At 40.3% G+C, this 23,710-nt stretch overlaps 1 protein-coding gene across 1 annotated transcript; it reads left to right on the top strand.

Annotated features, from left to right (window-relative positions):
* The first annotated feature begins 2,007 nt into the window (after positions 1–2,007).
* On the top strand, positions 2,008–17,808 carry LOC126369713 (ras-related and estrogen-regulated growth inhibitor-like protein). Its single transcript, XM_050014284.1, has 6 exons — positions 2,008–2,277; positions 14,263–14,319; positions 14,923–14,999; positions 15,430–15,611; positions 15,973–16,159; positions 16,403–17,808. Exons 1-6 carry the CDS (start codon positions 2,214–2,216, stop codon positions 16,469–16,471), a joined length of 636 nt encoding a protein of 211 aa, XP_049870241.1. The 5' UTR covers positions 2,008–2,213; the 3' UTR covers positions 16,472–17,808.
* Positions 17,809–23,710: the final 5,902 nt, after the last annotated feature.

Raw genomic sequence — 23,710 nt, 5'->3', positions numbered from 1 at the left:
TAAAAAGTACAACCACATCACACATATTGAGCTTATTCCATAACTTAACTAGGTATTCTGACTGATATGTGTTACAATAACGGTGTACATAGCACTCACAATGCATAAACTAATTTGCAAATTTAACAGTAGCAGAAAGGTAATTAAACTTAATGAAACTAAACTAAATCAAAACATACAAATAAACTTTGGTGGTAGACTTAAAATATTAACTCAAAAAGTTCGAATAATTTTAGACCTGAAACTGTGTAACTTGTCATGAAATATGTCCACATCAATTCCAGCATTAATATTATTATACTCCTTAAGCATCCTGACAGTTGGTGACTGTTGGCCCAAATTTGTTCTACAAAAGGGCGTGTAAAATAACCTACTAATTTGTATTTAACCAAAGCGCAACAAATATTTAAGAGATATCATTCACCTGCACTGAAACAGACAGTAGTTCTTCTTCCTACGGTTAGTCTCTTCGTCGCCATAAGTGACAGTCACCCAGGATATACAGTTCGCAGTGTTCGCGGCGCGTGGGCCCCGAGAGCGCGTCGTGTCTGAATGCCTCCCCGACCGTCACTAACTTGTCCTTATTCTTACAGGTTTATTGTTTCCTTTTTGTATTTTTCGAAGTTATCTTTTTAATGTCTGTCTTACAATTACTTATTAATTGTTTTTTTTTTAATTGTTACTACACGTGTTATGTAAATGTGATTATACTATTATGCAATACATTTATTTTATTTTATTATTCAAAACTATATTTTTTACTTTAGTGATATCAGAACACAGTGTTAATAACTCACGTCTTTCATTTTACCTATTTTATTGTATTTGGTCGTCCGGGTCAGTGACGATAGTGCACTCGGCTAAAGGAGAAGATAAAACAGAAGAATTTAAAGCGAAGTCCTTTATGTAGTTGGCGAAACTTTTCAGAATGTCCGCATATATACATTTCCATAACCTGCCGGCGGCGGCGCGGGCGCAGTTTCCCGATATCTATCACCGCTCTCGCGATTAGCTGCTCCACTAACAAAGAGCTTGTTAACATTCTTCCTGCGACTATCTAACCGCCTATTAAAATCAAACAAAACATCACTTTTTGCTTTATTGCCCTTTATCTCCATAGCGCTCATTATACAACAATGGCTAAGCTCCGGCCGATTTTTTTTATTGACATTTGTGTATTTCTAGCTGCCTTGAGTAAGTTACGTTCATATCACTGTCCTAATACATCGTTGCAAAAAACGTATTGTAACGCCTCGACAGCCGGTGCTTAATTTCTCTTAATGTTTTATTATTGAAGATAACTTATGTGTAATGCATAAAATGTCAGAACACAATGTATATTGAAATTTAGTTAAATGTGCTTTTGCAACTGGCAATTCATTAAAATTGATTTCTTTGTACAATTGGGGCCTTGACCGCGTCGATGTGTGATGTCTTATTGATACAATACACGCAGTGCTTGACGTTGCGGAGCACACGCGGCGCGCCCGCGTCGCTCGTTCCGTTGCGGCGCCGCGACGCGACGCGCGACGTCACCGCACTGACAGGCGCATATTGGCACACATTCGCGACAGATCAGGCGCGCGTGCGCTCTCCTGACCGAAATGCTAGAACCCCGCAGTCACCAGCCAACACTTTTATTCTACAAACTGACAACTGCTACCGGATTACTGTCAAACACTTCACTACGGCCATGCATTAAACCGCTAATGCTATTAAGGTGACAACGCGATTACATTGCGCCTTTTGTACGATGCATGTAAATTAAGCGCAGAGAAATTCCAACCCAGATTATTCTGAGAATACAGGATTGCTATTTCTAATCAACATTGGCTGCATTCCTGTGTTCAATGTAAGCCGTTGGAGCAGTTCGCGGTTCTCCAGACATGCAAAAAAACTTCAAGATAGTTGCATGCATGAAATGTTCAGAGACTTCTCGGTTCATTAGATAAGGCGCGTGAGTGCGCCAATAGTGCGCGAGTGTTGGCAGTACTGCAGCACCGCAGCACCGCAGCAGTACACAGTACATAACACACGGCCCGCGACAGTCAGGCGCGGACCGAGCCCGCGAGCGCGCGCGCACCGCTAGCACCAACCTCAGCCGGCACATCGCCGCGAGAACATTCCGAACACGAACTTCGAATCAAATCAGTAAAACATTAATGAAAAATATTTTTATTAATCTGACAGTGCAGTGAATATTGAACGGACAAATGAAGATGACAGTCAATCGAATAAGAGTGGTGGTGCTGGGCAGCCCCCGCTGCGGCAAGTCTGGTGAGCGAGCCTCCTGTCGTTGTGTGCACGTATACCGGAGACATCCTGACATGTTGCGTCTGACAGGGTCCTGCACACCTGGCTAAATGCATGCAGCTTGCTTCATTCCTCTTTTTTCCAAGCTTTTATTATTTTAATCCCTCAATAAACTAATTAGAGTTAACGAATCGACGATTTAAATATTTCATCTTTTTGTTTCTGCTGCAGTCGGGATGCCGAAATCAATTACAGTTAATGGCTTTGGAAGATATTCTTCCATAATTATGCATTCGAAGGATGCGTTCTCCAGCTAGTATTATGACTGTTAATTTAATTACACACCCTTTTATTTAATCCTCTGACGTCATGCCGGTTACTAATTGATTATTGTTGATAACTATGGCACCGCTTTTAATTTGTATATGAAGGTATTCAGAACCGTAATTAGTGACGATATATTATCTAACGCGACCTTATGTTGACTTACACCGTACAGTTAATGTGACGGAAGCCGTACACGTCAATACGACACAAAGCTTAAGACTCGTTATTGTCGCTGATAATAAATTATACTTATTTACTTATATATATATACACTCTACTACGTTTTTATTGTGCTGCTGATGAGTAAAGACAACTGTATAAAGAGAGCAATAATAAATTCCAGAAATACCGAAGCAGTGACTCTACCTAAGCGTTAGGTACCTACTAACTCCTACTCATAAAATTTAACATTATTTATTTCTTGTTTTATATTTTTACAGTTTAATAAACTTTCAGGTGAAATAGTTCACATTGTTGTGACCGGTTCATATTAGATTTATCACAGAATGTGGCTCTACGAAGATGTTCTTAACTTTTATGAAAACTGTTTGCGTTGTTTTATTAGACGCTTGATTGCCTACATAAACTGTACCTGTGATGTTTTTGAATGTACCTGAAATGTTTTTAGTTTAACTTACGCACGAAGAATATTTGATTTAGGTGCCTACTATACATAAAACTGTTCGTCTTTATATATCTGAGATTGGTATTGCGAATTTATTTGTACAGTACCTACAATTTGGCACACAATAAGAACATTGCACAGAATGTGGTGTGTCTGGAACTTGGAGCTTTGACCTCATCGGTTAAATGATGATGAATGACATGAGACGTGCACAGCGTATATTTAAGTTGACGTTTTTTTGAGAGACGTTGGAATTTTGAGTTTGCGTTATCAGAGACAGAGGCTGTCGTCATTGTAGGGAAATACCGCGTAAGTCACGCACCGGCGGCGGCGGCGAGCCACTATCAGTCGCTTGTCGCAGATACGATGCCATTCTATGTCACCAGCAGCGGACGATTCCACGCGCCTGATCCGCACACAAACACTCGATAACACTATTTACATCGCGATATCGGTGCATTGTGCGCGGCCGCGGCCGGGTTACGAACACGGCTGAACCAATAACCTCGAAACTCACAGTTTATCTGAAACACTGAAATAACCGCCAGGTGGGTGTGGCATGATTCACCGCAATTCGTCATAATTATTGTGATAATCTGAATTAAAGAAAACATCATATCAAGCAAGCATAAATAGAGCACGAAACGATTGGAGTGGCTTTATATCAGCTTTATTGTCAAACACAGCATGGACATGACGGACATCTATAAATAAACAAGTCTTTTATACCACCACGTGTGATGTTTGCCAACGTCAACAAATAGACAACTTTAATTTTTATCACTCATGTCAACAACCCATAGTACCTACGCCTGTAATTTCAGATTCCAAAAATAAGTACGGTGTAATGAATCACACACTTACTTCCATTCGCCTATAAAATACATATAAGTCTATTAAAGAGTTAGTCAGGAGAACGAGTTTATTTTATTGTTAAGTAGTTGGTATCACTCGAAAGGTGATCACTTTTGTGGGCCGTTCATGGAGCGATTTACTTGTACATAATTATATTTCAAATATGCAGAATTAAAATACTCCTAGGTTAACACAGGAAGATGAATGCACCGCAGTAGGTGGTTGGTGAGTTGCCCAAACTTTAAATTTATAACCTAGACATGAAGGTTGACGAATTCAATTCGATTTGAGTCACAATGACTCATTATATAGTGAACCGTCGCGGTAGACTGCTAGGCGAGGAATTCTATGCTATGAATTTAATTGTTATACCTACTTTGATTTGATCTGGACACGACCGTATACATTTTGGGGTTTCGTTTTCAGAACCTGCTTAATTAAAGTTTATAACATAACAAAGCATCACGCCGGTAACTCCTAAGGGGTAGGCAGAGGTGTATAATATACACACCCACTCTTCTTATGTTACGTTTAGGAAGTCAAACGTTAGTTTTCATCTACGGTTACCATGGAAACCGAAGAAACCTGGCCTACCAAACACCATCGAAGGCTGAATTACAAAATTACAGAATAATTACATTTTAAGTGACATGACAAGCCACCTGCAATTTTCTGAACTTGAATTTTGAGTCCGGTTTTGGTGTACGGGTCGCATAATAACTGGTATAACTATATATAAGTATGAACAGATGCTTTACAAAGAAAACAAAACAAAGACAATAGCAATCGGATATGTTAGGTTAGTCAGCGGTCCAGTCAGCTTCATAGAAGCGGGCAATCGATCGAACTGCGTACGCGCACTCGTCACTAGTGAGCGGCGGAGTGACGCGTGCGACCGGTATGTGACAGAGTCGCGTTTTTTTCTGACGCCCCTCTCAAAATACTCGGCGAGTGCTCCCTGAATGTAGTGTAATGTGAATAACAGACGGAATCCGTGATTTGAAGATAATTTTAGTAGAGGAATCACGGTGAGCAACTTTGTTTAATGAGCAATATTTGTCATCGCAGTGGAGTTGCGGTGTCCCACGCTTTAAATAGAAACCTTATGAATTTTGTATTTTAGTAACTTTTAGTCAATATACATCAATTTACATTCGTCGATCTGAATACTCAGGACCGCAAGTGGTCACAACCACGGAATAGAAGAAAGAGGTTGAAAACGCCTTAATGCGCATTTTGTATGAGAACCGCTGTCGCCTGTTCAACCCCGCTCTCTTGCTACTACTCCTGCAAACAGATAACTACGACAGCTCTACTATTTCTCAAATTCCATGGCCACTTTACCGGCAATGTATATTTTAGGCTGCAATTTTATCATTACTTTTCGAAAGATACTGCACAGATAAGTGAATGGCCATTTTGATAAACAGCCGATCATACTAAGATTTTTAGCTTTCTGTGATAAAGCTGAAAGATAATAAATAGACGATATTTGTTTTTTTGCCGTGCAGGTTATAATACACAAGACGACATTTTAATATACTATCGTGGAGCTCTCTGTGAGTCGTAATGTTTGCGGATGAGTGAAATGCACAGTGGAAGTATAAACTATTTGCTCATACCTACTTGTAAAGCGCGCGTTTCACGCTCGCTTGGCCTATAATGATATCACACCACCTTTATTATGATTAAGGTATAGGTTATATCGTCTTTTTAACGACCATTATTGTTCCTCCCATTTTCAATGTATGGATAATGTATGTAATCAACAACAAATAATACAACATGTAAATACGTACGTAACAACGTTGTAACGACGTGGTCACCAATCACTGATTTCGAATAAAGATTCTCGATCGATCCATCATTCTGTGGAAGTTAGTTTAAATATCTCTATTAGTGTTATGCATAGTAGACATTCTCGAATTAGCATTCCGCGGCGCGGGCCCACGAGACGTGCGCGCGCGGCTACCACGAGGGCGCGGGCGGTGCGCTCACAGAACATTATGCAGATTGATAACTATAACTCATCATTACATAACACACGTAACCTAATCGCTCATTAATATTACTTAAGAACGTGTGAAATGCTACCATTTGATTCGGCAATAAATTATGTTTGACGCCGTAGAAAGTATAAACAATGAGTCGGCGAAAGCTGGTGAAATTGATTTATAGGAACCACTTTTGGGAAACACTTCAAACATTAACATAACAATTAGACACATTTGCTGCGTTTGATGGATGTCCCGCCCGTGGGCTGCACACTTCACTCCATTGTGATTTATATTGAACATACAACTATAATTAAAATTACGTGTTTACGTTTGGTAACATGTTATGTAACTAATACTAGTTATAAAGTAAATAAATCATATTTATAGCTATAATTACTATAAAAATTATATTTACCCAACTAAAATATAATTACTTCATTAGTCAGAAACAATGATTAATTATTATTGGCAAACCAGTACATATTATACGAAAAATTTATAGAATTGTTTATCTAACGGAAAGTGAAAGTGATTTATAATGCGAGTTTTCCAATAACTTCGCATCAATATGCATGTTTCAGATGACTTCCCAAATTCCCATAAAGCATGGTGTGCCTAATGTATGTCGTGGCTGGCGGTCATTAGGCAGGATGTATTTCTGTTTGTTTACAAAAAGAAAACGATTGACTTTAATGAATGGTTCGCTAAAGTTTAGGCGAGGTTTTCAATTGTTATATCGAGCCATTCGGTCGATTATTGTGAGTAGTAAGCATCAGTTTGGGTAAGCCTCGCCTCATTATGCAATTATCCAGACACACAATCAATCACGCTGACCGCATCGCGGTAGAGTCGCGCGGTACCAGACTAGTGCACGGTAACTGATATCAATACTATAATTTCTTTTAGTCATATTTAGAGTTCTTTTATAATTAGATATAGGTACATTAGATGATTTGTGTTCTGTCTGTTTTAAAAATATATATTTGGTCGTTGAGGTAGTGTGATCGGCTTTATTGAGGACGTGGAAGTCTTCTTACACTTATTAAATATATAGTCTTTACACGAATGAACAGTAAATAATTATGTTAAAGTGGTCCAATTGTCCTCTTGGCGACGAAACTTGTCAAGTAATTTAAAAGCCTGACGTGTAACGGACCTTCTGACGTATTATTTTACAATTATATTTTGGACGAATTGACACTAATGAATAAAATATTTAGTTTTCATCAACCAAGTAGTTGTGATAATAACTTCAGTGATGAAAACTTCATATATCATAGTGCAGTTTTCACTAACACAGTTGCCTCGACCATTATAGACAACGATAGATACGGCTCACCACCTAATATAATACGTTAGTCTAACAGAAAGCTCGGTGAGGTGTGGGTACTTAGATCATCTTGCGATGGATGTACCTCTCAGTACCCTATTAGGATATAGTCGTGGGATGTAGTTATCTACGTGTATGTATTATAATAGCTCATTTTTGAGTACGAAGTGTTCAGTTAAAACGTGATTTCGTATGGGGCAGTAGGTATCTAGTAGTGTCTGATCGAAACTAAGGGCCGAAACCGAAACACGGAAAAAATAAATAAGTAAATTAAACATTATGCTATTAGAAAAACTAATTAGATTATGTTTGATCTTTATGCAGTATGTAGTTATTTTTTATTTTTTAAAAGACATCTCCTACAGTAGGCTGAATAACTTTTATGTTTTTTTTTTGCTTAGTTTGTACGTATTAAATTTTTAATATTGACGTTTTGTTAAGGTAATGTGCTCGAAATGTGGCCGGTCCTAAATCCTAATTTTTATTATCATTAATTAAGTTTGAATAATTTATATTTCTAATAAAAATGATGGGAGTTAGTGATGGTCATTGTTGAGTTAGTAGGTAGAGTAGAGAGTGAATTTATGTGCATAAAAATAACAATGCTGTTTCATTTTAATAACAAAATGATATCTTTTAAATTTCAGTATTTCTGTATGTCACTTTTGACTTCAATCAACAATTAATATAGGTAGATACTTACATACTTAGAACTTTTATTATTACTACATAACATGCAGCTACACACCTACCTGACCTACGGATTATTGTTATAACAAAGAAATACAACAAATTGTATATTCATTAACAATTGTGTAATAGTATAATAGCAAAATAAAACTAACCTCATTCGAAATATTGTTTTAATCACCCTCAATTTTAATACAAACACAAGAAACTGCCGGTGCAAACAAAAAGTTACAATTACGTCACGAACGCGTTATAAAATATTTAATTTGACACTTCGCCGACATTCGTCACATCGTAGGTACCGAACATGCCCGATCGCGGCTAACCTCTTGAACTGAACCTTCGACCGGATTTCAGCCCAAACCGAAACCAAGCCGAAATACGCTTAAACTAGGCCGAAACCGAAAGTTCAGCCGGACACTAGTAGCAAGTATGATACACATGTGTCCAGCACTAGTCGGTGTGATGAAGCAGTTACCGGAATGCCGCGGGCTGTTGTGAGTCTCTAATCTCGGTGTAATAGTAAATATCGGCTTCATTACCTGCCAGCCCTCGAACGGCTTTAATTGTGTGAAATGTTTATTGTCTACATGTCAGCTCCGAGCTGTTCCTATGTTCCTAGGAACTAAACGTAACAAGATTATAACGGCTTTACAACACATATGGCGGCCATCACTGGTAAACATGTTTTAATTCTTGAAAACAATCATATTTTTTTCTTATATTTTTATAAGCTCAGGAGCTATATAAGTACTATATATTATGCTTATTATAGGTAAGTTATAACTATGATCGCAAAATCGAGATCGATATTGTGTGGAGAGTGGATGTACTACAACTACTACGCATGCGTATTACACAAATTATACACCTGCTTAGATTAAAAATGATGTGTGATTTTGCAAAAATTGCCACTAGTCTTTTATTATACACTAACGGCCCCAGTGATCCAGTGGTTGAGCGTTGTGCTCACGATCCGGAGGCCCTGGGTTCGAATCCCGATGGGGATTAATCACAAATTTCACTTTGTGATACCTAAATTGGTTAGGACATTATAGGCTGATTACCAGATCGTCCAAAAGTAAGATGGTCCGTGCTTCGGAAGTAACGTGCCTTCGCCGTTGGTCCCGATTATTACTTACTGATGTAAGGATGTAGTCGTTATACGAGTCATGTCAGATCACCCTGACGCCAGAGTTGATGGGGTTGGTAATTCACCAAAGAACCCACACGATAGAAGAAGAGATTATACACTTTCATTAATAGAAATATGTAAGTTCTCGAAAGCGCATGCGTAGTAGACATGTAGTAATGATATTTACAAACTGATAGAACATAACGTCGGGCTCCGTCCACGAGAATAGCGCCCGGCTGCGCACGCGCAGTCACCGCCAACTGCCATGTCGCGAATTATTTACTCATCTAAATTAGCCGTAACTGGTACATGACATACCTGTACGTCCCGTAAATAGATACGATGGAGAATCAGATGATAAACAGCGATAGGACGAGTGAAAAGTGTTTCACTAAGCTACAAATTATTACTGTGCCAAAATAATAATTTAATGAAAATGACGTCAAGATCGTTACGATCGTCAATAATTATACTTTATATAATATTTATCACCAAGTTATTATATTTATTAAGCTAAAATTTTTGAGTGGCATGAAAAAAATATTTGTTAGAGTAGATGTTACACTTCGTAGACGAAATAGACTCAGCTCTATATGAGATAACTTTTTTGTAGATTTGATTTGATTTTATTTTTGTAGAATAAATAAATTTGTTGTAGATTGCATTAACTGGAAGCGCGAGGGCCCTCACCCTCAGGCCTCAGTACGGGGCGTCGTAGGGGGATCTACGTTTGAGAGATTCACATTTCCTTCTGATAGCAATAGTAAAGCTTAAACAAAAATAAAAAAAGCACAGGTAATCTAAAATATAAAATAGGTAGGGAGACTTTCATCTGATTCTTGTTAATATCCTGTGTAGTGCTCGAGTACATCATGGAGTGAACCAATGAAGTCCGGTGACAAGGAATGCACTTGCGACGTTACATAAGGTGTGCAACAGTAACTGCGCGGGATGCTTCGGGATCATAGATCGGGAACGCGCAAATGTCAACCGCGTGCGTATTTATAGCGGCGCGGCGTGTGCGCACTGACTCACCGGGACACCCGCCCCGACACTCCATGAACACCCACCACTATTCGATTACAATCACCGATTAAAATAATCCGATTTGTAAATAGAAGAATGTAAATAATCTCCTAACGCAAGTAAAGTCGGATAATCTGGTAACGGTATGCGATAAACTTAATAGTAGCCGCCGTCTGAACGACGAGGTGGGGTATGCGCTGTGTGGGGCTTGCTATTGATGTAATCACACAACGACAAAAAAAAAGAAAATTCTGAATATGCGGTTGTTTGGACCGTACAATTACGTAGATTGTAAAATAATGTCTTAAGACCAATCTCCCTTGAGGTGATTGAGAAATCAACATCCATCAATATTGCAGCCGGCACACATAACATGCACAACGACAACAAAAGTAATTGCTTCTGCGAATAGAACTGCTAACGACGCACCGCGCAGCTATATTAGTACAGAGATTCGTTTTGCAATTTGTTGATAGTGACGCGTCCTTGGTGCCGGGTAGAACATTCTGCGCAATTCTAGAGAGCGTGGGGCTTACCATCCGAAAGCCTTGGTTCGAATCCCCTTGGGGACACAATCACAAAGTTCGAAAACAAGATGATCCGTGCTTCTGAGGGCACGTTAAGGAGTCGGTCCCGGCTACTATTTACCTAAATAACTATGTAATTGACACCATGGCTGATGAGGTCGGGCATTGATCTCGCAACCCATATGTGAGAAGAAGTAGCTTACCTCCTTACAGCTAAGCAGTGCGTCAGGTCACCACAACATTTGGGGACGGAGAAACTTTGATTAGCACGTACCATCACACAGCAACCGACAATATAAGTGAAAGTTGCAGCTGCATAAATCCTTTAAGAATATTTACCGGCCATATTAAAATTTCATTGCTTTATAATTTTTATCTGTGCCCCAGCTACAGGGCCCAACTCTCACGGTTCGTCTGTCACCCGGTGTCGAGTTGCAGCGCGACGTAAAAAAACATAAAGACAATACTTATTTGGTTCGTAAAAGTTATTCAACCAAGTGGAACATTAAATATATCCTTTTATGTTTATTGCAAATTCAATTTTATGAAATAAAAATGTAGTACTGGAACACGAAGACTCCTTTCGTAAATTGTCAGCTGCTGCGTCGCCGGTACACGGCCGGAGTCTGAACAGTGGCGAGTAAACAGTGGCTTAATTAAGTGGTTCGTAAGGAAATAACGTGAACGTTAAAAATGTAAATTGAAGCCGTGGTTCAATTACGGAGCGAGGAGGTTCGTGCGATCGCCGCGAAGCTCTTAATTAACATTTGGCTTCCGTCGACTCCGGCGCAGTGTCTCCGAACGGCGGGGGCGCGGCCCACCCCCGCCCGGGTCCCGTTACACTTCTCATTACCTTCACTGTTCCACTTTGAACAAAATGAACGCGAAATTCCCTCGACATCCGAAAGGCGGTACCTGTGTCTCAAGATCTTTCGGTCTACTTTGCCCGTGTAATTTACAATTTAGAATTATTTTTGTAAACAGACCTTTAATCACTATAATTTGTGTTTTAAGGCTAAGACGTCATGGACAAACGTCTCCCCTCAATGCCCATGCTTTCGTGAAAGGAATCTGTCACACTGTGATAACGTTTGCCAACTAAAGTAGAATTGAAAATGCGTATTCGATTTATCTACCTGTACTTTCGGTCAGTTTAAAGGACAATTGCAAAATAATCAGCAAGCAAATATGAAGTTCGTGGATCAACATTGAAAGTTCCATGCACGTGCGAAACAGTCGGGATAAAAGACACTGACTCGAACAAGAATAGAGTATTTCTCAGAAGGTACACATAGAAGTGTTAACCTAATCTGCTAGGATAAAAGCCAATGACAATGACACCTTCACGCGTATACCTGTACAATGTATTAGAGAATGTGTATCAGCAGCTGCGGCGTCACAGGATGATGTTATCTGTTAATCCGCTGGAGGTGCATGCGCCCGCGCAGCGTGTTCTGCGCGGCGGCGGCGGGTAACGCCCGCGGATCGCCTTGAACTGCGTATCACAGTGAAAGTGCTCGTTAGTGTAATTGGTGCGTTCCACTCCACTCGCGTGTTTGTTTTACATGTTTTGATAAGAACACAACTTTTCTGATTTTGCAATACCTCACCGTGACGTATGCTCGGTATAAGTGGCCGCGCGCGCCGCCTCCTCCACTCGAGTAGGAGTAGCTTTATTTTCGCTTCGTATTTTCATTTCGTCCGTTCAATGACTTTTACTGATATTGGATCAGTCGAAGCCGATCGTATCTATCAATGTTAACGATTTAATATGACCTGAAATGTTCACGTTCAATCTTTTGAGCCATGAAACGAATCGAAGTCAATGTGAATACGCTATATTTATTTTGGCAAGCCGTTGAATGCCGACAGATTACAATGTAAGCAAAATAGTTTCGCACATAAATCTCGTGGTTTGTATTGACCGACGCGTTGTCGGCTGTGTCGGCTTTGTATTTATTGCTAGTTCGACGTTAATAAAACTTTATATCGTGTTATATTGGAGGTAGACCGCTGACCGCTGGCGCTGAGGAGCACGCATTGACCTATTTGTTGGTCAGACGAATGACTACAGACATCCAGTCGGAACATAAAGGGGAATCGCTAGCTAGCGAGTAATAGCAATTAACATACATCGATTGTTCTGAGTGCAGTGCATTGATTCTGCTCAAGAATATCGACAATTCGCGCGTTATGGCTCAATGTGAACTTGTAAATAAATTACAGATATTCGACAGAAGTATAACTACTTTAGTCAACCAATGTCCCAACTTCCCAAGTGGTCCTAAAGTAGGTAGGTAAGTATTTATTATGATTTTTTAAATATTTTTTATTAACACTTTATGAACCCTACAGAGTACATGCCATTAGGAGGCTACAATAAACGGAATATCCACTCACTGTTGATCGGTGAACCAAAATAATCTGCGGAAACCTGGGTTGTATGGACAGATAGTAATCACGGTATCGTGCGATTGAGTATAACACATCGATTGTGGACATTATCGGCGGCGATGCGTTGCAGCTCCGTCGCTGGTGGAGTGTGGAGCGCACATAACTCGCGGCATTCCGCCGCGGCCGCTCGCTACTATAAATGTCAGATATCCGCCGACTATTTGATTGCGATTGCCATAAACTGCGGAATATATTGGACAATCCTGTCAAGGTAGTACGTTTATTTTCATTTTCGCTACAGCATTAAATATTTATTTATCGTCACCACGTGAATATAAAAAAAAAACAATATACTTCATATTTCATTAAATTAAAAAAACACGCTACCTACTTAGAAATAAGTATGCGTTGCGTGCCTCGTGATAATATTATAGAGGTATATAGACATAGAAATGTGCATCATTACCATCGTGTATACGCCCACTCTTATATTCGTTGTACTGCTCCGTATTGTCAACGTTCATAAAAAACCACAGTATCTTACTACTACTCTACCTAAATGCTTAGTTATTACAGGAAATAGCCCATAAACATTGATGCTCTTACCTTACCTAAATAAATACTAACATTTTCTACGGTGTTAACTGTACTCACAGTTTATAATAGGTTAATTCTTTCACAATTAAGTAGGTTCAACATTATTTAGGTGATTACAGTCGGCTAGGCACCTCGCGCTCGTCTGTTAAGTGGCGCGATCGTGGTTTGCCGGCCTGCGCCCGCGCAGCGCCGATCATGTTTATGGATATTTGACTGGCCCCGACTGCATCGCCAACATTAGCTCGCCTATAGCCCTTTTGTCTACTTTCCCTCTAATTGAGGCTTGTAGTTATAAATTGATTCAGGGATACAACTTTTGTAACACCTCTTACCGATTATAGTTGCTAATTGCTGCTTTCTCTGTTACAAACTTGTATTTCAAATACTACGATGCGTTTTATCGAGGCAGATAAAGTGTAAACTATGAGTAATCAACCGCTAGCTTTCTATAAGATTGCTGTATTTACATATTTTGTTTGTATTAATAGAAATAACGTTTGTTGCAGCCGTGGTGGTGCGCTACCTGACCAAGCGGTACATCGGGGAGTACAGCTCCACCGGAGGTCAGTACCGACTGCCATTGCATAACGCGTTACACGTTGACACGTTACCATTGAATCAAGCGATGTAATTTGACGACCTCGAGTGTAGAAGAATGTCAATGGTGTACGTAAGACAGAAATAGCGGAGATCGGCGGTGGTAGGGCTCGTCGCGGGTCAGACTTGCCAACCCGCCGGTGCCAATACGCAGCTATTTGCGAAGTTGGCAGCAGTGCGCCGGTGGCACAGGGATCGCCAAGGTGGCTCGCGCTGGCGCCGGCATATCGCGGACGACGACCTGTTATCAAACTATACACAATCAGTTGTATTTTCACAACATCTGTTATTAAGTCTAGTCTACGAACTACCATCCATTCAAATAACACTTAAAATATTTTCATATAATCTGTCTCATTGTAGTTTACCATCTAGTAATTAAATAGGCAATAGCGAAGTACCCAGCAAACCAACCGTGTAACCTAGATGCGTGCGACACCGTCTTTCTGAAAGCCAATACGGCACGAGGTCGAAACTGAGACTAGTTGAAAGGTTTAATACTGATTGAAGGTTTATTGTCTTTCAACACTAACGTTTGTCTTTGCTCTAATGACTGGGTTTTATTACAGATTTCCTTTATCAGCACCGAGTCGCTTTTGACGGAGCCACTTCTGAAGTTGAGGTTTTGGATACATGCGGATGCGCTGTGAGTACTATTGAACTTGATAGTTTATATAATGACCAAAAACCGGAAGCTTAGTAAATAGATTAGGTTTATATACTCCATGGTGATGAGGTTTGCTTTCCGGATATTTACTTTCCAGTTTGGACTGTCTGACGTGTCGTCTGCAGATACATTTGAAAAACACATTGTTCTCTTTTGATGGTGATTTTCCATTTCGTTTTCGTCTTCTGGACCCGGAAATGCTTAGATCCAACATGTTGTATGTAATCAGGCGGTCATTTCCTTATGTGTCCAAACCATCGTAGCCTACTTTCTTGAAATTTCTCTGCAATGTTGAGTAGAGCCGAGGCTTCCACAAATAGATTACTGGTTCTAGTTTTTGGTTATCCTCGATTACACCAGCTATTCCGCTAAGCAGTTCTGTTCTAAGTTCTCCAACTTGTGTGTGTAGAAGCGCGGCTGCCTAGCGGAGCACTTGCGCTGGGGCGACGCGTTCGCGGTGGTGTACTCGGTGTGCGACCGCCGGTCGTTCCTGGCAGCCGCCGAGCTGCTGGCCCTGCTCGAGAGGACGCGGCTGCCTGGATGCACCGCCGTCACCCTGCTAGGGAACAAAACCGACTTAGAACATGCGAGGTATGTTGCCACATATATCGGAGGAGATCAATTTGATATTTATATCGAGAATATTATCTTTCTTAGTAATCTGTTCGGAAATGAAGTCGAAACGATTGCAGACAAACCTTTCGCAGAAACAAAATCAGTTCAAGATTAAAATTAATCATAGTGCTCGATAGCGCACAGAGTTGTATAATATACGTGACTTTGACTCATCGCGACGGCCGTGTGTGCTCCGGCATTGACCCGCGTTGGACGTATCCAGACGTATAAGACAGTTTTGGAGCGTTTTGTTGTATTACAGTCACTGCGCTAACAAAACAAGTGTTATTTTTTAAATTTTTTGGCGGTGTTTCTTACAAGCGTGTGTTCTGTGTAGAGTTGTGAACGCGGAAGAGGGCCAGGAGCTGTCGCTGCGGTTCGGCTGCCAGTTCTACGAGGTGTCGGCGGCGGAGGGCAGCGCGGGCGCGGCGCTGGCCTTCCACGCGCTGCTGCGCGAGGCGCGGGCGCTGGCGCTGCTGCTGCCGCCGCCGCGCCGCAACCGCGCCGCATACTCCGTCTCTAAGGTACGACTTGACTCATACTCCGTCCCCAAGGTACGACTTGACTCATACTCCGTCTCCAAGGTACGACTTGACTCATACTCCGTCTCCAAGGTACGCGCATGCGCCCTACTACGCTCGCCTTCCACGACAACTACATGAGATGTGCTCTTAGAGACTTCATCTTACTTAAATATTTTTGTGTAAAGCTTTCAATTGCATCGACTAGCTATTTAGTTATTTCATTAGTATTTTTTTTGTGCTTAGGTAATCGGCACAATCCTCGGGTTGAGCAACAAGAGCGTGAGGAAGAAACGTCCGTCGCTGAGCATATGATGCGTCGCGGGGAGCGGCGTGCGTCGGTCACTCCTCGACGGGAGTTTGTTTGTTACTGTCCGGTGACGGAACGCCTCCGTAGCGGGGTGGGCAGGGCAGGGCGGCGAGCCTCGCGCCTCGCGGCACGGGGCGTGGGCGCTGCGAAGGATTCGTCAAACACGGATGAAGAATACTACTAGTTATTATATGATACTCAAGTACCTATGTTATATCTGTAAATAACACTGTGTAAAATTCTTATATCTTCATAAGTTTCGAACCTGCTTTCTGTAGGTGTGTAGGTTAAAATTTCTTTGTACGTCGGCGAGCTATCGCAATCCCATATTGATAAGGGCGCGAAAGTTGTACCGGCGTTTTGAAATGGTCATTACGACGTGATATTTTTTCACTTTTACTTGTTACTTAATAAATGTACTTTAGAAGTACAATGTTTAAGCTTCCCGCCAGTCATTTAATTAAAATATGACTTTTATTAAACTTACATTTTGAGATGACACGAAATTGGTACGAAATGTAATAAATCATTTAAAAAGACATTATTCTTTACTTTTAAAAATTAAGATGTAAGTATTTGTGGAAAGTAAGAATTTGATATATTGGATAATTTTGTCTGCTTTTATCTCATTCACTCTCACTATTGATCGTTGTTGCGTAAGAGTTTTTATACATTCTAGTACAACAAGTTTTTGAGGAAAACCACGGCGGAGAGAAGGGTATTAGTGTTACTGCAAGGTTTGTTGTATTTATTTGCCTATTTGTGCCGTATATACATAATAATTTGACGACAGTCTCAGTTTGAGTTTCAAGATGAACGTTGTTAGGTTTGTGTACCTAAAGTTGTATATCTTTTTATGTGCGGAGACAAACATGTTATTTATCTGTTGGTTGTGTATTAAAGTAAGCGAGGTGTAACGATTATACCCGGCAGTAGCCAGCCGCTGTGCCGGACAGCCTGAATCTCGGGCTAGCAGCAAGACTGTCCGCTCGGGGTCAATTTATGGACCATTAATATTAAATAATAATGCCGAGCCTATTAATGTAAATAATTTGTGTTGAATATAATTGTAATTGTGCCGTTTTATGGGGCTCTTGACTACGTATTAATCTTTATTGCCATATGTATTTATCTATGTCTATAATAAATATTTATTCTGTTATACAATTATAATGTGAAATACACTCAAATACATCCTTACTGAACTATTTATTATATTTCATAATAATTTACTATAATAATAATATATTTTCATTTTGTAAAAATGACTCCTTTTGTTTCATTTATAATAAGTAACATTATTCATTGTAATATGCTCTCAAATATATATAATTTTATAATAGCGACGAGTTTTATTTCATAATCTTGCAAAGAACGTGCATGATACATTAATTCGGCATTAACTTTAATAAAATCCGAGTTTAGAACTATTTTGATGTCGGCAGAAATATTAGAAGTAAATAAAAACATAATACGTATAATAGGTAATCAAATCAAGAAATTTATACGATGTGATTCAATGTGTGTGATATGTTGTGTGAAGCATTTCATCACCAAATTGAAAGTGTTTCTAGTTCGATTCGCGTTCGATTTGTACAAAATGTTCGAAACTGTGTCGCTCTAAGTGTTTCAGCAACCGATCCCTCTAGGTACATTAATTGAGCGTACTTTATATGCCATTAATCATTATCAATGGGGAAAACAGGTTAACTGAAAACATTACAATTTTAAGAAATGCGGTAATTTTGAGAAAAAATACTTAAGTAATGTATGTAAGTATTGTAAAGTGTACGTATTGGGCAGTTTATGTAAGCAAGTCGAGGTGTGAAACAAGGTAGAGATTGCACGTAACATCAAACAGATAAGGTTCGATGCAAACAGTATGGTTTGCCATAAACATGTAAGGCTAGCGAAAGTGTATACCTAATGTTGTTTGTAACATGTCCACTACTGGCATGGGCGCAGTAACTGCCGTGGGAATGAGACATTTACTTGCAAATCACCTGCCCGCCCCGCTAGGCGACGCACTCAGTTCCGTCTGTCACATATTGTATCTCCACGCGTGTCTGCTGCACTGCTGCACGCCTTCAATCACTTAAAGGTGTGTGCAGAGTGATGGCCACTAATTTAGCCAAGAGAAAATGTGCCTCTCCTAATGGATGAGTCCTATAACAATTAATATAGCTACCTACTTCTTCTATCGTGTGGGTTGTGAGGTGGATTACCAACCCCATCAATCCTAGTGTCAGGGTTATTACTGAGCCGCCATAGGCCCCTGACATATCATCTCATGTAATGACTACGTACTTACATCAGTAATAACCGGGACCAAGGGCTTAACGTGCCTTCCGAAGCACGGATCATCTTACTTTTTGGACAATCAGGTGATCAGCGTGTAATGTCGTAACAAATCACAAAGTGATTTTGTGATTTGTCCCCACCGGTATTCGAACCCGGGACCTCCGGATCGTGAGCACAACGCTCAACCACTGGATCAAGGAGGCCGTACCAATATAATTATGAATAAAAAGTAGCGCCTACAATACGACACGCAAGAAGAAGACTACGATCTTCTCTTTCTCGTGTGGTTGTGAGACCCATGACTGACCTCACCTGGTGTCAAAAAGTTGAACAGCCTTTGTCGTGGCTCAGGTAACGACTACACACAAGTACTTAAGTAAGTATTAGTCCGGACGGACTGCTGAATGTGCCTCATTTTACGGACAATCGCGTGATTTTCTCTCCAGACCGGAAACAGTCTCACAAAGTTTTATTTGTTAGACATGTCTCCACCAGGATTCGAACCCAGGACCTCAGGATCGTGAGACCAACGTTATTCAACCACTGCACCACGGAGGCCGTAATGATTTTTACATAAGGGATTTGCTCTAAAATTGTCAGCGAACAATCTTGTTTCGTATTAGTGATGTAAAACAGATAAGAGTACGTAGAAGTGACAGTGTTGTATGACATATTTTATTGCATTTTGAAGTACCTAACGACGAACGCGATACGACGATTATATTTTAGTTTATTGGGTCATCAATGTGTGTGTTTACAGCAAGTGTCATGTGAGTAAATGTAAGTATAATGGGCGAGTAAGAATAGTCTAGGATACGTAGTGTACAACATACCCAAAACCCAAAAAGCTTATAAATCTTGTTCATGTCTATCAGATCATTTTACCTGAATAAACTTTTTCATATCCATCTTAGGACTTCGTATCAACAGTGGCTGCAAGTTGTCTTTGATTACTTGTGGCTCTGCCCACCCCATTTGGGATTACGGGCGTGAGTTTATGTATGTATGTAAACTTTTTCATTATTATTATTATTATTATTATCATCGGCGATGACTAAGAGTGCTGTAAGATCGGAGTGAATGGATGATGTTACAGTTGTCTCAAGTGTGCACAGGTCCGCACGCTAAATCGTGTACTTATAAATTGCAACAAATGCGCCTGCGCCGGCGCAGTGCAGGGCAGACACACGCGTGCACCTTTCACCGCGCGCGCCCACTTTTCTATCAACTACAACTTCTTCGGCGGATAACATGCCCGTTACGCGAAGAATTACGCCTAATTATGACTTTTATAGCTATTAAATTGACGCCTTACTCATGATATATTTAGGACTGATAATACCTGCTCAGCTGCTACTTAGTACGTGTCATAAATATACATCGATAATGATATAGCTTTTTCTCGTTAAATATAATTTGCCTTAAGTTTTATTCCGTTGCCTGCGCCGGGGTTTCATAAAACGATCTATGTAACTGTAGCTAGTCTTGCCTCACGTAATAAATGGGCAGTAAAACAAATAAATGCTTGAGCGGCGGTTCACGATGGTATTTGTAAAGGTTTACAACTAAATAGTTGTAATGAAACCCGGTGGTGGAACAAACATGGAGTCGTGAGCGGGGCGGCGGCGGCGGCGGTCGGCAGTGCCTGTGGATGCAATCAACGCGGAGGATGGATGGCTCCCACCCACCTCATCTCGACACTGAGCTGCCTGTACATCTACATTATTATATCTACCTAAAATCATAAGGCTTTACCGATGAGTTATCGAACAGAGATAATAAGCTGGATTGTACGTCCTACAGCCTATATAGTTTTCATAAGAGATATAATATCTAAACATTTTATGTAATTAGAGTGAAGTTTATTTTTTAACATGTGGTTTAACTTCAGAAAATCTCGACAAATTGACTTTACTGTCTTCTATCTAAATAAAACTGTGAGGAGCAGCAGAACGAGTAGTATCTATCTTCTTATAATGAGGGATTTTCCAGGCTTCGTTCCTCAAAAACAATATAGATGGCGCTGTACATATTTTTCTTGGTTTATCCTTCTAATTTCATGAACAACAGCTAGGCATATATATGCTTCTGCCATTACATTGTATTTTAGAATAATTATGTACCCGAGTAATGAGAAAATAGTAATAATGACGTTAAAACTGAACAACGCCATCTGTATTGTATCCTCCATTACGGTTCACGTATTGTATAATGATGTATGAAGTCAAGGAACTATAGTCTGTATGCGTAGGCGTTGCGGGATAAATGAGTTGCATTGAGCGGTGGCGCATCAATGGCGGGGTGATAAATGTGGCGCTTTCAACGGCTGTCACAGGTGGCTGCAGGATTGGACCTAGGAGAGGTCGTGTTTTTCACGTCTAAGTAGATAGTTCCCTCATCATCATAAACACACCACGTTTCTTCCAGAAACATCATTAGAATGCGACTAACAGAATGATTGGTATAATCTGTTTATTTTATTCTTATTCTTATTTGTTATTGTGTGGTCCATTATATTTTATTTATCATCGTTTACATAGGGGTCCGTTTACCTAGCCTGAAGATTTGACAGGAATTTTTTTTTTTAATTTTGTGGTTCATTTTTTATCGCGAGATAAACAAATGATGTTAACAATTCGTTTCTAAGCTATTTTTAATAGAAGACGGTATAGGTAATTACAGTCATAACCACTGAAACGTCGTGGCAGTCGAGACGACCGTTTGGTGGTGAGCTGGCCTACACACGGAGCTGGTCGCACGTGGGAGGAGACAACCTGCGGTACCTACATGCTGGTTACAACCCGCCGCCACGCAGTGACGCGGGACGCGTGACGGCGGTACAGACATATACTAATGAGAAGTTATCGCCGCCGCCGCGCCGTCGCTCTCGCAACCAGAAAGTATAGCATTTCACGGATTTGCACAAACGAGAATAAAGTTGTAATTGAACTAAATATCTCACATTTTAATCTCGTTGTAGAATTGCATTCCATATCTGTTGCCGCACAGCTTAATTGAAATATTACGAAAGAAGCGTAACTAAGTGATCCGATAAAGCTTTGCAATAAGGAATCGAGGGCGGGTATTAGTATAACGTCGGGAGACAGTATCGGCGATAGTGGCCGGTGGCGGCGCGCGATAAGCCGACCGGCGCCCGCGCAGCGTATCATGCACATTATGCACATACTAGACGCCTCCCGCGCTCGGTACACGTTCATATGGGCAGCTCCGCGTCCATCACGCCGCTATATTTAGACTAAATTAGTCTAGCATTCCGCGACGGCCAGATGGTGTAACCAGAATAAAATCCATTCTGGGGCAATGTACTTCACAGGTGTAATAGCCAATTGATTGAATGGATGTTGGTTAGTTTATGGCACCCAACATGGTGTAAGAAGGTAAAGCTTCTATAAATCTCGGTAAAAACGGTCGGTACTGAATATATAATATGGGTTTAAGTACCCGTATGATCAGGCGCAACTCATACACTAACTGCCAGGTCCCATCACCGCGCGCCCGAAACCGTCTTATATCATGTATGAGGCTGTATTACGGGGACTCGCTTATATTTAACACATAAATAGCCTATATACATCCCTGCATATATTATTATAAATATTTACTGCGTACACACTTCTAATTCTTGCTGTGGAAATAACAAAGCCTGTTGTATGAGCCACAGTTTATAGCCCATATATCGTAAAGTTGGTTAAGTTGAAGTTCGTTGTCGAGTGCACATAAAGTTAAAGTTGAGAAAGTAAACAAACGTATTGTCACTATGAAGTTTTATTGCACACTAATTATAGCTAATTTACAATATTGCGCGGCGCCTAAATGTAGGTCGCCGCCTCAGCATAAAGTTATGTTCGGACGTGTCCCGTACATGCTGGGAAGGAGAAAGTGAAGGTTAAAAATATAAAAGTACAAAGTAAAAGATTACAGTTAAGAGTAAGAAAGTAGAAAAAATACAAAGTAAAGGTTAATATTCATAATTAATAAGATTCTATGCTAAATCTTCGTTTTGCTCTCTTAGATTGTGCTTTTGGCTGCGAGCATGCGTCGCAGCTTGCTCGTCTTGCGTTGTTTCTCGGAGGTAGAGGTTGTGGTAGTTCCTGTTCTGTAGCGGATTGCTGCTTCGAGTTTTCTTTCCAGAATTTTCCTTTACAGCGTCTCACTATATAGCATATGAGAGCAATCAAAAGTCCTCCTACCAACAAATATAGTATAGAAAACTGATGTATGTCGTGGGTGCTTATAGTTGACGGGAATCTTTCATTTTCTTTTAGTTGATTCAGTTTAGTTTCTAAGCTCTTATATTTTTCTTCTCCACTGAAAGCCGGTGAGTCCTGTATGTTGCTCAAGTTGTATGGTAAGATACTGTTAAAATGTAAATTGTCGTTCGGTATTTGTGGGGTATCGACGTCTATATTCAATTTGCTTCCAAAATAATTATGAGCTGACACAGTTGTGTCTTTATTCTGCAGAACACAGCCTTCGTTCAAATCTAGGATACCGATGTTTGCCAGATTAGCTTTGAATATTCTGTTGTTCTCGCATAATATTCTAGCTTGGCATGAGTTACAGCATAATTGCAGCCATTTGTTCAGCTTCCTTAGTTTTATCCATTTATCGACACACTTCTCTGTTTTCGTTCTACATCTTAATCTTGTTTGAGGACCGAACACCTGGGCTTCACAGGGTGCATGCTCGCTCCGTAAGCTGGTAACAGGGAAGTTGGTATTGCATACATATCGCTCTTCGTTAATCTGCATACAATGATCCAAATCGTTCTCGTGAAGAGTTAAGTATGTATTTGTTTTCAGATATACTGCGATGTATGATGAGCTTAACATAGCTGTTGTGTAATAATCATTGCTTATGTTCATCGGTAATGCAATGGGTTGGTATATCTTATATTCATCGTCGCTTGCAAGGGGAATGTG

Source organism: Pectinophora gossypiella, chromosome 9 (genome assembly GCF_024362695.1).
Source record: "Pectinophora gossypiella chromosome 9, ilPecGoss1.1, whole genome shotgun sequence".
Lineage (NCBI taxonomy): Eukaryota > Metazoa > Arthropoda > Insecta > Lepidoptera > Gelechiidae > Pectinophora > Pectinophora gossypiella.
This window is presented reverse-complemented; position numbering and strand designations above follow the sequence as displayed.

Bases quoted from the DNA above. Each gene is read 5' to 3' on its own strand.
- LOC126369713 (XM_050014284.1), top strand. From the start codon at position 2,214: ATGAAGATGACAGTCAATCGAATAAGAGTGGTGGTGCTGGGCAGCCCC. The intron at 2,278-14,262 runs GTGAGCGAGCCT...CGTTTGTTGCAG, and splicing joins CCCCCGCTGCGGCAAGTCTG to CCGTGGTGGTGCGCTACCTG. The intron at 15,000-15,429 runs GTGAGTACTATT...TTGTGTGTGTAG, and splicing joins TGGATACATGCGGATGCGCT to AAGCGCGGCTGCCTAGCGGA.